Here is an 18195-nt window from a genome sequence, read left to right as displayed (position 1 = left end):
AGTTGCCGGTGTCTAGTTGTTCCATGGCATTTTTCATATTTGAACTTACCACCTCTCAACCGACTTTACGTCACATCACACGTCTTAGTAGATAGCTACATGTGTCCTCTCCTTTGCATCACATGGTAGCTGAATATGTCAAACAAGAGACAACTCCTTCCATAGCAGGTGCATTCATGTGCACTCTTCAGTTGAATGTTCACATAGCCTAATAACTCATTTGTCCCCCTCAAATAAGTCCTTGTTATTTAAGGTGATTGTGTCATGAGTTTGTCAAAAGCAGGTAGTATTAGTTTGCCTTTCGTGTTTTCCCTCATTTGAATAGCTCTTGCAGAAGCAATGATTCTCTCTCTCATTTCAACTGTCAGTCCTCTATAAAAGTTACAACATTCTTAATAGGTACTCCTACATTTGGCAGATCTACAGAAATCCCATGAGAAAAGTTGTCTAGCAAGTGTCAACTACTAGACTACTTCCAGTGTTAAGGGACATCCAGTATTCCCAATATCTACTCAGTAACAACAAGCCTCTCATACGCACTCACTTAGACAGCATCTAACTTCAAAATCATCCTGCTAAGCTTTTTTCGCGGTTCTTAATAGGAAATACCCCATTTACCTTTTTTCTTTTTCTCAATTAAAAAACACCTAATATGCACACCACATCAAATGGAACTGATCTATATATCAGGTCAGTGAAAGAAAATTTTGGACGGACAAAGCATAGGCAGTAGAAATAGATTCCATTTGACCTTGATGAAGACGGCTATCTCATACATTGGTTTGTGGGTACACTACAAACCTGAGTTATATTACTTTACTGAACTATTTCACTTATGCATTCATTTACCTGAAGGTGGCACCGATTGTCATTAGGTCCAGTCGGCAATCGTGGATATAGTGTTATTAGTAAAGCAGCAATAGAACTTTTGCTAGTCGAAAAAGTCTGCATTCCACCCCCAATAAACAAGAAACCGATGGCTAAGCTTACCTGAAACAATTTTCAGGACAATGCATGAGAAAGATGGTCATAGAAGAAACTACAAATTGAATCCACAATATCTTCTGCATCATAATGCAAATAATTTGAACGATCAAGTACAGACAGCAGATTTACCAATGACCTATTATCAGATGCTTGCGGATCTAAAATGAACATGTCCTAGCTATTATTTATTGGTTGATGAAAGAAATGGTTTATGGTATCTTTCCTTTTATTGGAAATTTGATGATTAATCCACAGTATTTTGCTGGTGGATCACAGACTGATCTCTCGTGGGACTAAGCAACCACTGGAATAATCATGTAATTCAAGAACTCGTGGTAAAATGACAATATACTTACAGCCATCTGATTACCGAAGCTCAAGTGCCCATCTGCCGAATTTCGACCACGCAAATATTTTAACAGCTTGAATGTTTGTAGGTGTCCAGACCCCGCCATAACCTGCACAAGTAGGATTTGAATAGAAGCCTAATGATAAACTTAACCAATTTGAATACCTACCACACATAGAGAGAGAACAATTAGGTAAAGACATGTCTCCAATGAGCCACGATCAATATATCTAGATAGTCCTTTTGGAAATGCATGTCCACTTGAGACAGATACAGGTTTTATCTGCATGGTTAAAGTAAACCTGTCACAGCATTATAAATATGAATCAGCACACTACGGTGAAGGACAGACCTCATTAAGGAAGTATAGGGCGTATTTGTAGAGCAGCTCCTGTAAACTGCCATCTCTACTACCAGCATATCTTAACCCTGCCAGAGTTATAGCTTGCAAATTAAGCATAACCAAAAATACAACATCCAACAGATCTGATGAGGAATCAAATGCAATTCACCTCAGGCCTAGAAGTTTATTACTCCCTCCGGATCAAAAAAAGTGTCCACTTAGCCTTTTTTTCTTGGGTCAAAAAATGTGTCCACGTATCAAATCAAGAAAGAATTAAACTTGTTTTCCAGATTTGCCCCTATTAAGAATTATATGATCAAATCCCAATGTCTATTTAATTAGGGGTAGTTTAGTCAAATTACCAAATTTTTGTCTAGGAGTTAGTATTTTCTCAAGGGGTGTGCAATGGCTAAGTGGACTCTTTTTTTGCTCCGGAGGGAGTAATGTAATAAACATAAAAAGCTCTCTAAAAGACAACTAAGTCTCTAAGAATATGCCCGGAATCTGATACATTTCATATGGCATGAATTAAGCATCTTTCGATATCAAAACTGCATTTCATATGGCATTTCATAATTGAAGAGACGGTGTTAAGCTCGAAACAACAATTGTCAGTGTTCTGCCAACATTCAGTCCAAGCAAATCTAGCGCAAAAAAACCTCATAGTTAGCATCTCATTCTCGTCTCGATCTGTTAAATGACTTGTAGATTACTGATGAACCTTTCTGAGGATAGTGCTAAAGACAACACAAAAGGAAGCCATCAATGGAGGTGAACCTTGCGAAGACATGCACATTAGGCTTAACTCAACCCCAAAAGCTAGCTCATGAAGTGAGGATTGCCCAAAACCATATAAGGAGGCAAACCATCCCCACCCACACCAATGTGGGCTCTAAAACACACACCCACTCCCCACTCCCACACCTAGGATTGGACATCTAGAGCATGGATAACAAAATATAGGGATCCAACATCGGGTAAACCAAGAATTAAGATGGCTCTGCCTCTGATACCATGTGAAGAAATGGACCTTGAGCCTAACTAAACCACAAAAGCTAGCTCTTGAAGTGAAGATTGTCCATGACCACAAAAGGAGGCAAACAACCCCATTCTACACCAATGAGAGACTCTAACAAACCTCTTCCTAGTTTACTGATCATTGTCTGCAACCAACTTCTTTTTTCCTTGTTCACTTTCATCGTCTTGAATTAAGTGAAATGATCATACACTTCAACAGGTTCTACTCTTTGTTCTTTTCTCCCCTTCCAAAGAACTTTGCAAACAGCTAAGACAAGAAGTAACTTCTCCACAATTTCTCAAAATAGTGTTCCTAGAAATAGAAGACAAAAAAGGGGAAAAGAAACAATAGTATCCAAAGTTCAATTAAAAATTGAAAATAAAAACTGATTTCAACGAGCATTATTACTAAGAGAGCTCAGATCGAATTGGTATATCAATACGATTCAATCAGAGCTCTTGGAATTCGAATAAATTTGGCAACACATCATGAAAGAAAAAAATACGGTCTAGATCTGTTTTACATGTCATTAAAAAAAAAAGAGAGGGGAATTGCAATCTGGTGCAGTACCAGATCCCGTCGCCATGGCGCGGTAAGATTAACACGCCGTAGAAGAGACTGCTTTAATGAAGAAAAAGAAGAGCTTCCGCAACCTCTAGTATGACCCGGTAAGCTTCAGAATCAGAAGCGGAAAATTTAAGGCTACATGACGCAAAAGACTTAGCATGCTGCACTAAATCCTTCTTCTGGTGCAAACCACTAAGGGCAGCTGGGTCTTTTCTCTGAGTTTGTCTGTGTAGAGGATCAACATAGTCCGTTAAGTTTTGTGCATTGACTCAATGCGTCCCTCAAATATAAAATGGAGCATTGATACTTGATAGTCCTCCAAGTAGTTAAAAATAATACACATTCAGTCTCCCCTAACAGTTTCTGTTGAACTCTAATGCAGATGTTAGGCTCAAGGTCCATTCACAAATCAAATTGGGACCGAGCTATTTTTCTGCTCATCAATAATTAACATTATTTTTGACATCTGTGATAGCTGATCTGCCCTCCCTCATCAAATTCAATGCAACCTCCCTTAGCAGTGATTTATATGAACTCTCCACTCACATTACTTGACACATTTTAAATTTTGAAAGGAAAGGTGATGAAGAGCTATTTTTGACTCGCATATTATGACTCCAATGGTAGAAGATAGTATCAAACCCATCGTTGGTACTGCATTTGAATTCTAAATACTACTGATTCCATTGGTGGTAATGCATTTAAATTCACAATTCAAAACCATTTAAAGCATATTGTTATGTATATAAGTTAGTGAAACTGTTGGATATCCAAAATTTCATGTCTAGCATAAAATGGAAGAAAGTATTACATAGCAACTTAACTAGAAGTTAAATTTCAACAGGCAAGAGGCAATAGCTGTCTTTTAGAACTTAGGCTTACCAAGAGAAATGCAGGCTCCAACCACTATGTGAACATACGCCTGAACAAATGCATCAGCATTTATCTCATCTGTGTCACGCATGGTATCACCAAGGCCTTTAACACCATTCTGAATAACCTCCGGAATTTGAGATTGAATCCATTCTTCAGATGCATGAACTCTAGAAGAAATTAAACCATAGTTAAACCTGAGAAGCAACTTATAAATGTCATTGCTGATTGAAAAGTGTTGGGAGCATGTTTTACCTGCTCCACATTATCAAATTCCGAGCAATGACACGGAGCATTATAAAATCAGGTCGAACATAGTGTAGATCAAAATGTGTCTGAGGGACAGATAACCTAGAATAGACCAACTCTGACTCTGTCTGCAATGGGTTGGGAGCAACATTAATGATTAGAAGATAGTTGTCTAGGAGGTTATCTCTAAAGAAGAAGTAATATTATGTATAAAATTACCTTCAAAAACATAAGAGCAAGGGCAATGGTGGCTCCAGGTGCAGTAACATCAACATTGACTGCAGTGCCGTCCATTATCTGCAAGAGAAATGGTACAGTTTCGGATGATTGGTACTTTATCTTTAAGTCAGATAAGAATAGCAGTAATATAATATCTGTGGAGTGACAAGACGACCTGACCTGTCCTGCACTCCGATTATGTTCATCAATAGATGGAACAAAAAGAGGGAACGTCTCCTGAAGATCAGTTTAAAGAATTTATTCAAAAAATGAGAACAACACTTCAGTCATAAATCATAATTTTGGAATCTTATCGCATAAAACAGGAGGCAAATTCTGCAAGCATCTACGTTTTGAGGCTCCTTTCCGCCAATGTACTGGAATAACCGATCAACCAAAGAGTCAACGAAGCCAGGAGCATCTTCTCCACGACCTTCATTTAAAAAAAAAAAAAAAAAAAACTTAGAAACAGACGTAAGCCATAATAATGTATATGACCTTTCAATCATACCCAAGGCAACCAATCCAAGTGAAAACCCAGCTGCAACTGCATATCCCTCCCTTTCAAGTACATTATCTCCTCCACTTCTACGACCTATTTCACCCTGCAAACCGGTTATCAGTGGTTGAATTCATGAAAAGCATGAATAAAACTTGAATTAACACTATCTTACAATTTTGGCCAGACATGAAACCATCGCTTCTTGCATGCAAGCAAGATCAGTATGGACTAGTGTTAACAAATGGACGGGTCGGATCGGATATGAGCGGGTTAAAAATGTGTTATTAAAAACGTATAAAGTATCCGACCCACCCATATTCAGACGGTTCAAATTTGGTTGCATGACGTACTTCTATCCATGATTTTTACAAGATCAAAATTTTGAGTGCATCTCTTGTGAAAACAAATGCATAAAAATATTTGAGTGTAATCACATAGATATTTTTTTCCAGAAGCAATAATCTAGGATTTGAGTTATTTTCTCTGTCCATTGAAATAAAATCGACTTATTATTAAAGGTTAAATTGTCAACTGTTGGATTGATCCCATCTATTGAAATGTTGATATTTTCATTTAAAAATAAAACTATATGCTGAGAAGCTACTAAAAATTCTTAGGATACACTAAGTTCTAACAAAAAAATTGGTCTTCTTCCGACCTATCTATTTCTCCGCCATACCCTTTTGGTTCTTCATGTAACCATTTCTCAGCTCCCTTTACATTTTACAACAGTAATAAAGACAAAAGAGGAAAGAACACATGGAGGCGGCATTTACAAGGGTGTAGGGGCGCTAAATGGATAAATAAATGCAACTCACCATTCTCTCCTTGGCCGGTATCGCTCGCAGTCTGTATTATAATCCATTTTATACAGTGGGTTATACGAATTGATCCAAACCCGTTTTTAACTGGGCAAGTAGGACGGATACTCTAATATTTTATCTATTTTGCAAGCACTAGTCTGGACTATCTAAAATCACTTAATGCTTTCACTTTAATGCCAGAACTAACAAGTAGATACAAATAAATCTGCTATTTCCCTACACCAAACTTCCAGGGGAACAAATTTATTTTAGATGAATTATCCCACTACTCCAGTTAGCTTTCAGTAAAAGCAGAAACTCAGTCATGCACCAGACATAAGAACTCAAGTTTTCATATATTTGAACAAGGTGAACACTTGTACACATCTTAACATGTCGAGACGAACTACCCAATAATACAACGTGCTATTCAACCCTTAATCAACAGATGATCCAAGAAAACTCCAGATGAGTATAGACCTCCAAGATTTAGAGAAAGTACCAGAAGAATTTGCATTGTTTGGGGATGTGCCGATCCTTCGTATAGAAGCCCAACAGATAGGAGAGCTGCTGACTGAAAAGCAATCCAATCGCAAGAACAATCATTTTCAACACAAAGATACTTCATTAAGGACGCGGATTATTTACCAAAAAGAAACAATAAAGCAAACATCACTTTCACGCAAGTACATGGAGGAGTCAAACACAGACCATTAACTCTTCTAGAGGATAATAAGTGGAAAAAGAAACAAGAACAGAATCATATCGGAGTAAGGATATCATGGCAGATTTGAACGTATTGCCTCCTCTGATTTGCTAACAAGCATGTTGACATAGCAAGAAAATTGCCAGGGGACAAAGAGGAAATTATCCAGACGAAAATGATAAAATTAAGAGGTAAGGATCAGTACAGCACTTCGTCAAACAGGCCTATTGTTTACTAGCTTGGTTGTAGGAGATCTTTATTCTAATTAATTTGCGTAATTACTGTAGTTGATTTCCTTTCCTAGATTAGTCATAGGACCTTTTGTATAAATAACCGTGCTCAATGGATGTAAACACAAACTGAAATACACAGAAGTCTTTTCTTCTTCTTTCTCAAATTCGTCACCTACATTGAAGTCTTAATAGAACAGAAGTAAAAGTTTAATGACCATATGAACTGCAAATAAAAGATAAATCCATAGAGAAGACCAATTTTCTACAAGAATTTAACCTTTTTACAGATTCACAATGTATACTGCAATTACCTGCAACAGGGTTGGCAATTCCAATTCCGGAAAGGAAGATGGATGACGGGATGGTATATGAACATAGAGAGACTGCATGGAGATCACAATAAATTCTTGATTCATTAGAAGGAAAAGGAGAAAAACACATCTAATGACAAATCAATAAACTGCAACTAGATAATAGTTTACTAAATTAATAATGCACACAACAATAAGGGACCTTTGAATACCAGTGCTGATTGTTAAGTAGATATTATCATTCAGTAACTGAAAAGGGCAGATTTGGAGTGCTCAAACCGGAAAATGTGTAGAGATACGAGAATCAAAGCTACACTAACTCAGTTTAGCAACTACAATTCTGCAACTTTATATCTGAAGATATTAAGAGGCACTGTACTCGTCAAATTATTAAGAGTTATCCTCCTACGCTTAAAAAAAGGGCAGCCCGGTGCACTAAGCTCCCGGTATGTGCGGGATCTGGGGAAGGGCCGGACCACAAGGGTCTATTGTACGTAGCGTTACCCTGCATTTTTGCAAGACGTTGTTTACACAGCTCGAACCGTAACCTCCTGGTCACATGGCAAAACTTTACCAGTTACGCCAAGGCTTCGCTTCTGTTATCCTCCTACGCTTCCAAAAGTAAACAATCTGGCAGCAGATAGTTACATGTTGTGGAGAACAACAAATGAAGTGTAAGGATGCTTTTACAGAATATCTCAACAATAATAGGGCCTAGGGCCAAAGCAAGTTGAAAGTTAATAGGGGTATTAAGATCCATTGTACAATCAAGAACTTCATGCAGTACTTCTGTTAAACCCATTAGTGAAGAGAAATACCACATCGGTGACGGATGAGAATCCTGGGCTCCTTATAAGGTTTTTGGCAATCCTCCTCCCTTTGAGCTAGCTTTTGGGGTGTAGGCCCAATGCCTAATTTGACCATTAGCATAGGTTATTGACTTATTTCCACGAGACTCATATCAACTACAACCTTCTATTTATTCCACTCCCTCCCCCCCCCCCCCCCAAAAAAAAAAAAAAACCCCACCCCCAACCACCAAACTATAAAAGACAAAAGATAAAAAACAGCAATCAGACATGTGCATACAGATTTTGACAACTCCTAAACACTACATGTAACTACATAATAAGTGGGAGTCTCTTGGACGACCAAGGGTAATATTGTCTTTTTGTCCATTTATCAAACCCACGATCACCGACGCTTCCACTTCATTATTTGCTCCAGCCTTCTCATTGCTTCTTCATTCATTTACTTGGGTTTTCTCCACTTCTTCTTCATTTTCTATTTCTTTATTCACCTCTTTCTTTGTACTTGGTTTGATTTTGCTTACTTCGATGGTTCACGGGATTCTGCAATTCACACCAAGTATCGCATTTCGCTACGTTCTTCATAGATGCGAGAGCTGAGATATCCGTTGCCGAGAATCATTTTTGTTTCAAAAGAAGCACAGGTCCTCCTGCACGCACGCCGGGGACGGGAGGGAGACGCACGGAGGGGGGGCGAAGCACCCCGTGCTGATCTACATTGTTGCATGTAGGTAATTTCTTTTACCTTATATTGAAATTGGGGTTTTAGGCATTCAGTCAAAATTTCATCTAAGAGTTGGACCGAGCAATTGATACATCATAACAGGAATTAAAACCGTTGGTAAAATTGTAATTCCTGGCGGAACTGGTTTACTTCCAAGTGAAGTATCAATATGTTATATTTAAACCTTCCAAAGGTTTGATTCCGGAGCAGTAGTTACCAAGGTAGGAAAATTCATTGCATTTTGTTGAAATTTTGTTTGTTCATCTTTTTCTTCTGCTTCAACAACAACAACCCAGTGAAATCCCACATCGTGGGGTCTGGGGAGGGTAGAGTGTACGCAGACCTTACTCCTACCAAGGTAGGATGGCTGTTTCCGAAAGACCCTCGGCTCAAGAAAAGCATAAAAGCATAAAAAAAAGTCAGATAAGGCTAGGAAAATCAAAGCGACATGGAAAAGCAATAATATAAAATAAAATAATGCAATCGACACAGATACCACAGGATAATCAAAGCATAGGAAATAGCAGATAATAGCATAAATCGGAGCACAAGAAATTATATTGCGATACTGCGACTACTAATAAGAACGGATAACGAGACTATCTACTAGCCTTCTACCCTAATTTGGGTCCTCCAAACCCTCCTATCTAAGGTCATGTCCTCGGTAAGCTGTAATTGCGCCATGTCGTGTCTAATTACCTCTCCCCAATACTTCTTCGGCCTACCCCTACCTCGTCTGAAACCATCCATGGCCAACCTCTCACACCTCCGCACTGGGGCATCTGTGTCTCTCCTCTTCACATGCCCAAACCATCTCAATCTCGCTTCTCGCATCTTGTCTTCCACCGAGGCCACCCCCACCTTATCCCGAATATGCTCATTCCTAATCCTGTCACTCCTGGTGTGGCCACACATCCATCTCAACATTCTCATCTCAGCAACTTTCATCTTTTGTACGTGAGAGATCTTAACTGGCCAACACTCCGCCCCATACAACATAGTCGGTCTAACCACCACTTTGTAGAACTTGCCCTTAAGTTTTGGTGGCACCTTCTTATCATCATGTACTCAATATTTACTGGTGTCACATTGAATGTTTTGGTCATAAAAAAATTATTTCTCTTGCTGGCATTTTTTGAGTTTACAATATTATGATATGCTCTTTTTGTTTGCCGGGTATCTAATTTCACTCACCAGAACAATATTTGCACTCAATGTGATGTTTGAAGAAATCGATAAGATGTCATATTTTTGGGCAATTGGATATGTTGTTATCAGTTGCCACTTTTTACTTTGTAAAAGTTAGGGATTTCCTGGTTAAAAATTATTTCCAACATCTTTTAATTGTTTTTTCCTACTGAATAATTTTATGCGGTGAGAAGTTTCTTTATGAAGTTATACTTCTTGGCTTTCACAGCTTGAAGATGCGACATGATTTTCTTTGAGAAATCCTCCCAAGGTCCTCTATTTTGAGTATTTATACAAGTTCCTGGTAGATGCTTCACATTCTTTGTATTGACAAATTTCAAAATGTTAATCTTTCTCCTAGTAAAAAATGTTCTATCGGAAGGTTTTCATGTTCTTCACTTCCAATCATTGGAGAAATCTATTGAAGGTAGAAGGTGAGTCAATTCTTGAGTTATATTTGTATTACGCTGGATCTGATTGTTAGTTATGTTGATCATTATCTCTCTTATGATGTGATGGTATAATTGATAGCAACTATGATAATAGCTAGGAGCAGTTTTGCATGATAATCTTATTGTAAGAGATAGATTTTCTGACTATTAGTATGAGAAATATGATGTGTGTAGTAAGTATGAGGCTTGTGCACCTCAAGTTTAAGAATGAGCTAAGATAAAAACATTATACTCCAAGAAGCATGAAAGCTTGACCTTTTGATCCACGCGACCTCGCAGATTCTAAACTTCGTGGCTGGCATATGTCAAGCACTATGTATTATGCAGGTCTAGCAAATGGAGTATGCACTTTTAAATTACTTGCAGTTTAAAATAACACCTCCAACAGATCCTTTTTTTTAAGGTTTTCGCTAAATCTTTTACCATCACTGAATAATTCCTTTTAATAAATAATTTAGGAATTGATACTTAAAAATATATTACAATAAGTATCATCTTGCAGCACAATAACATAATGAAGTAGTCTTTTCACCACAAAAGTCTGTTGGTTATTCTTCTTGTACATATTCTGTGTAAAACAAGATAGCAACTAAAAACTTAAATAGACAAAAAGTAAAAGTCCAATCCAGATAAACAGTTTACTTTGAAGTCCCTGGCATCAACGTCAAAAATTTGGTCGGGTCCACTCTCTATTTTCTTATTGCTTGTTGGAAAGGAGGCAAATATCATTCAACCCTAAATTTATGTGGTGGAAGGGAAATGACGACTTTGTACCACCGTGCTTGCAAGTCCTCGCTGCTCTAAGTTTATAGTTAATCTGGTTTTGTACGAGTGATGGTCTAACAACACTGTTATATTTAGCTTGACATTTCAGTACAAATTTTCATATCACTTAGATTGTAACTATATCTTTTTTGGGTTGAATCTAGCTATGTTAACTTGGAAAGAAGTTGGTGGGTACGTACTGGCTTCACAGGCACACGACCTAATAACTGCAGGAAGGAACCCCCATAGCTTCAGGAGAGAACTTTACCAGCGAAATGAATTTAGCTGATATTGAAAATTATGCTATCCTATAATTGAGCTCAAAATTTAGTGATTTCTACTGTGGAAGTAATGTGTTACCTTTCAGGTGCCATACAATTTGTCTTGAAATGTTTAGGGTTAAGTAAACTAAAAACGAATAAATATAAGGTTTTAGGATTAGGAGTGTTAGTGCTTGAGAAGATCGCAGGGAGTCAGAATCCAGCTGACATGCTGACAAAGGCAGTGACGATAGACAAACTGAAGCTATGTTCAGCTTCAGTTGGCCTGCACGAAGTATGAAACTAGGAAAGAGTTGCTGCATCGATCAAAGTGTGAAGACTAATTAAAATTAGCCTTCAAGTGGGAGATTTGTTGGGTCCATCCCCTTATTTTGAGGAAGAAAACACTTCCCTTGTTTTGAGGAAGAAAACATCTTCCTTGTCTTTGGAAAATTGTCAAGTGCTTGCTTGAGTCACTAATGACATTAATAGGTTCATCTCATACCTATAAATAGGGAAGCTTTCTCATTTGCTAGATACACCAAAAATTGAAGAAGACAACACATCCATAGAGAGAAAAATCTAAGAGAAATACTCTTAGTGAAAGGCTTAAGTAAGAGAAGTCTTTGAGAGAATTTTTAGTAAAAATTCTTGAGTGTAATTGGGATTGGGGTTGTGAGGTTGAGTGTTGTAAACACTTGTAATATTTCTTCTTTAATAAGATCTGCAGCAGCAACGTGGACGTAGCTCTCACATTGAGGGTGAACCACTATAAATCTGTGTGTGCTATTTATTCTTCGCTTACATCACGACGTAACTAGGTTCTGTCTAAGGAGGTTGGTATTTAAGTGGTCCAGCTGTGACCCTCCAATCTTTCCTGGGAACCTGCTTACAAAGGTCGGATTTGGGATTCAAATCCTAACAACTGGTATCAAAGCAACAGGTTGTGTTGTGATTTAGAAACGATGGGAGGCGAAGATGGTACGACGCACGGCATCGGTAAATTCGATGGTACAGATTTTGTGTTCTGGAGAATGTAAATTGAAGATTATTTATATGGCAGAAAGCTTCATGAACCTCTGAGTCCGAAACCAGAGGAGATGAAGCAAGCAGATTGGGATCTCCTCGACAGACAAGTTCTGGGAGTCATTCGGCTAACGCTGTCGAAGAACGTTGCTCACAACGTGGCAAAGGAGAAGACCACCGCAGAAATGATGAAGGTATTGTCTGATATGTATGAGAAACCTTCGGCAAATAATAAGGTATTTCTCATGAAGAAACTATTTCATCTAAAGATGATGGAAAATGCTCATGTTGCTGCACACATAAATGATTTCAATACCATTGTAAATCAATTGTCATCGGTAAAAATTGATTTCGATGATGAAGTACAAGCTCTAATTTTGTTGGCATCCCTACCAAATAGCTGGGAGCCAATGAGAGCAGCGGTTAGTAATTCTGTCGGCAGTGACAAACTAAAGTTCAACAATGTTAGGGATCGTATCCTTGCTGAGGTGCGCAGGACAGATTCTGGAGAGGCATCGACGAGTTCTGCTTTTAATGTTGAAAACAGAAGCAGAAATTATGATAGAAACTACAACCGAAATAAGGGCAGATCGAAGTCAAGGAATGGCAGGGGTCAATCCAGACCAGGACGAACACTTGAGTGTTGGAACTGTGGAAAACCAGGTCACTTCAAGAAGAACTGCAGGGCGCCAAAGAAGGAGGACAACAAGGGGGCTGGAATCAACGCTGCTACGGAAGACATTGGCGATGCGTTGTTGCTATCGGTTGACAGCCCGATAGACTCTTGGGTGCTTGACTCAGGAGCGTCCTTTCATACCACCCCACATCATGATATAATGACAAACTACGTGGCTGGGAATCTCGGCAAAGTTTATTTAGCCGATGGAGAGCTGCTAGACGTTGTTGGCACGGGAGACATTAATTTGAAGATGTCAAATGGATCCTCGTGGAAGATTACAAAAGTTAGACATGTTCCAAAGCTGATGCGAAACCTGATCTCAGTAGGTCAGCTTGATGATGAGGGATATGATCTCAACTTTGGTAATGGGTCTTGGAAGGTGGCGAAAGGTGCTATGGTAGTTGGCCGAGGAAAGAAGATTGGCACTCTCTACATGACGACTAGCTGTCGTGATACTGTTGCTGTGGTTGACAACACAAAGAAGACAGATTTGTGGCATTGTCAGCTGGGACATATCAGCCAGAAGGGGATGAAGCTGTTGGTGACAAATGGCTTAATTCCGGAGCTGAAGACGGTGGACCTTCATACGTGTGAGAGCTGCATTCTCGGAAAACAAAAGCGAGTAAGCTTCTCAAATGCAGGCAGGGAGTTGAAGGTCGAGAATGTAATAACCCATATTTTTTTTTAGGCTTAGTTGGTAATTTAAATAAAAGAAGGAAATAAAAAAAAAATATATATATATAGAAGAATTAAGTGGTACAAAATAAAAGAAAAGGAGGATTAAAGGGTCCTTTAATAAAAAAGGGGGGAAAAAGAGATGTGGGCCAAGCCCACAAAAAGAAGAAAAAGAAAATAAAGAGAAAAAGGAATAAAAGTCTGATGCATCAGACGTGAAAACAGAAAACAGAAACGATAGAAGCAGAAACAAGAAAAAAAACGCAGTAGAAGGAAGGGAAGAAAAAGAGGGGAGAAAAATAAGGATTTTCAACCCAAATCATCAAGGTAATGCCTCTGATCTTCTATCTAAGTTTATTACATAATTATGGGTGAATCTTTATGGTGAAAACATGGGGATATTTTGAGGAATTGAGAAAGTTTAGTTCTAGGGTTCTTCAACTAAAATCATTAATTTGAAAGGGCAAATAGCGTCGGATTTTAGACTTCTATATATCGTTGGAATCCTCTCGTTAAGGCCTTTCCGAAAACATAAGTCTTGTCGGATTTTGAACACATTGACCAGAGGGCGTTTTCGTCCTTTAAAATTTGACTTTAACCGTTTAAGCCTCTAAAAATATAGAAGTGGTTTACCCTAAGGGTTTTGACCATTCTAAATCCGTTTTTGTGTATTTTGAGGCAATCCGGAGACCCGAGAACGCAGTTTTGATTTTTTTTTGGGAAGTGTGCTTGAATTGTGAATTTGAGGTAAGTGAGACTTTAAGCTTTGGGTACTTGCTTTTCAAAATCCGTTTTAAAAATATGTTTTGTCTGCCTGGTCCATGTGTTGGGGCAAGCGTGTGCTTGGCAGAATCGGTGGTTCTTAAGGCCAGCCGCATATACTTTATTTTCAAATACTCTAAAACTCTATTTATAAGTTGTTTCGTAATGTGATACGGCTGTGAGCCATGATTGTGTATGCTTCCCTTAGCATTGTGTATGCTTCTTGATTATAGCATTGTGTATGCTTCCCTTAGCATTGTGTATGTTGCCGTGGATTCATAGTGTTGACTAATTCTTTAACTGCCACTTATGACGGTTCGTAGTGTAAATGGTGTGGAGATATATAATATATTCGATAAGCAATGGTTTGGACCTTGGTTGCTATTATATAATGATATATTCATGTGCATAATATTTTTGTGCTTGTTGTGTGTATGTATTTTCTAACACTTGTTCCAGGGGTATTTGAAGTGGCGGGTCGAGGATCTTACTGGGTTATATTTATGTATAACTCACTCCTTACCTGCATGTCCATGCAGATACTGTCGTTGAGAACGAGGCTGGTAATTGAAGACTTCGTGAGTGGATTCTGTTGCTGAGATGAGCCACCGCATTGTTCGTGGAGGCAGCCATTTCAGCTTTATCTGGTTTATTTCTAGTTATTTCTTTTATTTTGGGTTTACATGCCCGACACTCAAACTCATGTAACTCTGTTAGATGCTCCATGGTCTTAGCGTGGGATGTGGGCTAGAGATTCTTTTTATCTTAGCGTTGGTTGATTTTCATAAATCGATTATGGATTTGATTGGCGACTATTTCGCATTTTTATCATTAATAACGTTGTTGGACCTGCACTTATTTTCTTTTAGTGCTTTTGTAAATGATTAAGAGTATGATATATGGTTCGCCTGGCGGGTGGTGTTTGCTGGGTGCCAGTCACGTCTAGGGGGTATTTTGGGACGTGACAAAGTTGGTATCATAGCTTAGGCTTTAAGTCCCGGGTCCATGGAGCAGTGTTTAGTAGAGTCTTGTTCATGGGTATGTAGGCGCCCATACTTATGACCTTGAGGCTACTGGACATCTAGGAAGTTTTCTCTTCTTTCATTCCGTGTTCGTGCGTGAGTTGAATCAAGTTTAACCTTGTAATATTTATTTCGCAGATGGCTAAGAAACGCGCATCTTCATCTGCAAAACGTGGTGCTGGACAGAGTGCTACCCGCGGTGGTAGCCAAGCTAGTGCTCATCAGACTAGAGCTCAGACTAGGACTCAGGCCACTCCTCAGCCTGAAGTTGTGAATGGGAGTCAGCCCCGAGTTGCGTCAGAGCAAGTGCAGGAACAAGTGGTTCAGAACAATCCACCGGCACCAGCTGCCGCCCCTACTATTGCTATGCCCGCAGAGGTGGTGACCAGATTATTGAATGTGTTGGAGGCATTGGCACCTAATCATGGTGGAATTCCAGGTCCTCAGGCCACTTCACAAGCACAAGCTCAAGTTCAGTTGAATGTTGCAGCTAATCAGACACCTCAGTTGGCCCCTCAACAGGTTGTCCAGTCTGCAGGGCAATCTAAGGAGTTTAAGAATTTCATGGATCTTAAGCCACCAGAGTTTGATGCTTCACCTAATTCTATTGAACCTCAGAAGTTCATTGATCGTTGTGAAAAGATATTGACTACGTTGGGGCTGAAGGAGACTCGTGGTGTGGAATTTGCCACTTTCTTATTCTCAGGGTCTGCAGAGTCTTGGTGGATTTCGATTCAGAGAGGTAGACAAGTAGGGTTACCACCTATTACTTGGTCAGAATTTTTAGCACTGTTTAAGGACAGGTTTATTCCATTAAGCAAGCAAGATGACATGAGACGTCAGTTCAATAATCTGCGGCAGGGAACTATGACCGTTACAGAATATGAGGCCAAGTTTACAGATTTATCCAGGTATGTACCTTATTTGGTAGAGGATCCGAGAGAGAAGGTGAGACGATTTGTGGATGGACTTGAGCATCGCTATCGTGGTCCTGTGGTACGAGATGTGCGATATGGTACCTATTCAGATGTAGTTGACACTGCTCTCCGTTACGAGTCTTATCTAGAGATGGACAAAGTTGAGCGTGAAAGCAAAAGCCACGTAACACAGGTGGGTTTAGTGGTGTTCCATCTGGGGGCAAGATTGGTTTTTATCGTGTGCAGTCCAGATCTACTCAGTCAGAATCAGTGGTGCAGTCTTCTGGTGGTTATTCCGCTAGACAGGGCCAGCAGCAAATGCAACGGAAGGGTAATAGCTCATATCAGTCAGGTTATCATCCGAGGTGTTCTAACTGTGGTAGAAATCACAGTGGTCGTTGCTTTGGGGCAGATGGGGCTTGTTTTACTTGTGGTGAAAGGGGGCATATTGCTAAATACTGTCATAAAGGAAATTCTGGTGCTAGTCGAGCTACTACACAGCCGCAGGGAACTACTACAGCTACACAGGGTCAGATTCAGCCAGCTAGGACCGCTCCACAGGGTGCTCGTGGACAGGGTCGACAGGGTGCACAGGTTGCTCAGGGAGGGGGGTGGACCGCCGAGATTCTTTGCTATGACCAGACAGGATGTCGAGGCATCTAATGCAGTAGTCACAGGTATTATTACTATTGGGTCTCATGGTGCATATGCTCTTATTGATCCTGGTTCTACGTATTCGTATGTATCTCCTTCTTTTGCTATATTCTTAGAACGGGGAGTTGAGTCTATTAATGTGCTGTATGTGGTAGAAACCCCAGTGGGGGGAAGTATATTAGTGGATAGAGTTTATAGAGATTGTGTGATATCTGTTCAGGGCAGGGACACCGTAGTTGATCTATGTGTGTTACCGATGTCCGCTTTCGATGTGATTATGGGCATGGATTGGTTGGCATCATGTTATGCATCGGTTGATTGCTATGCTAAGCTTATACGTTTAAATTTTCCTGGAGAAACTTTAGTGTGGAAAGGCATGACTCCTGTGACTCAAGGAAAAATAATATCTTATGTAAAGGCACGGCGAATGATTAATCATGGGTGTTTGGGTTTTATTGCTACCGTTCATGAAACTCGAGCGGAGAATGTTACTATTGATAGTGTTCCTGTTGTTCGCGAATTTGCGGATGTTTTTCCTAAAGATTTACCCGGCCTACCCCCGATGAGAGAAATCGAGTTCAGCATTGATTTAGTTCCAGGGACTCAACCTATCTCTATTCCTCCATACCGTATGGCTCCCGCCGAGTTGAGAGAACTGAAGGTTCAACTCCAAGAGCTACTTGATAAGGGGTTCATTAGGCCTAGTGTATCGCCTTGGGGTGCAACTATGTTATTTGTGAAGAAGAAGGATGGCACGATGAGAATGTGCATTGACTACAGGCAACTGAACAAGGCGACTATCAAGAATAAGTATTCATTGCCTCGTATTGATGATTTGTTTGATCAACTGCAGGGTGCTACTCATTTTTTCAAAATCGACTTGAGATCAGGTTATCATCAGCTGAGAATCAAGACTGAGGACATCTCAAAGACAGCTTTTCGGACAAGATATGGGCACTTCGAATTTTTGGTGATGTCATTCGGGCTGACTAATGCCCCCGCAGCATTTATGGACCTCATGAACAGAGTATTCAAGCCATACTTAGACCATTTTGTGATTGTGTTCATTGATGATATTTTGGTCTACATATTGTGTGCTATA

The 18195-nt window shown here is 39.5% G+C and overlaps 1 protein-coding gene across 4 annotated transcripts in view; it reads right to left on the bottom strand.

Annotated features, from left to right (window-relative positions):
• The window catches only part of LOC132609054 (anaphase-promoting complex subunit 1), a 55267-nt gene that overhangs the window by 13572 nt on the left and 23500 nt on the right, over positions 1-18195 (bottom strand). For all 4 annotated transcript variants that reach the window (XM_060322883.1, XM_060322881.1, XM_060322882.1 and 1 more), the window contains 12 exons: positions 7161-7232; positions 6413-6484; positions 5117-5210; positions 4956-5038; positions 4786-4842; positions 4606-4683; positions 4393-4514; positions 4147-4307; positions 1689-1765; positions 1506-1619; positions 1344-1445; positions 850-990 (listed from right to left, as the gene is read on the bottom strand). In XM_060322883.1, coding sequence (XP_060178866.1) covers positions 850-990; positions 1344-1445; positions 1506-1619; positions 1689-1765; positions 4147-4307; positions 4393-4514; positions 4606-4683; positions 4786-4842; positions 4956-5038; positions 5117-5210; positions 6413-6484; positions 7161-7232 — 1173 coding nt within the window. The remainder of the gene's footprint in view (positions 1-849; positions 991-1343; positions 1446-1505; positions 1620-1688; positions 1766-4146; positions 4308-4392; positions 4515-4605; positions 4684-4785; positions 4843-4955; positions 5039-5116; positions 5211-6412; positions 6485-7160; positions 7233-18195) is intronic.

This window comes from Lycium barbarum, chromosome 9 (assembly GCF_019175385.1).
Source record: "Lycium barbarum isolate Lr01 chromosome 9, ASM1917538v2, whole genome shotgun sequence".
NCBI lineage: Eukaryota > Viridiplantae > Streptophyta > Magnoliopsida > Solanales > Solanaceae > Lycium > Lycium barbarum.
The sequence above is the reverse complement of the archived record's forward strand: the minus strand, read 5'-3'. Positions and strand labels throughout refer to the sequence as shown.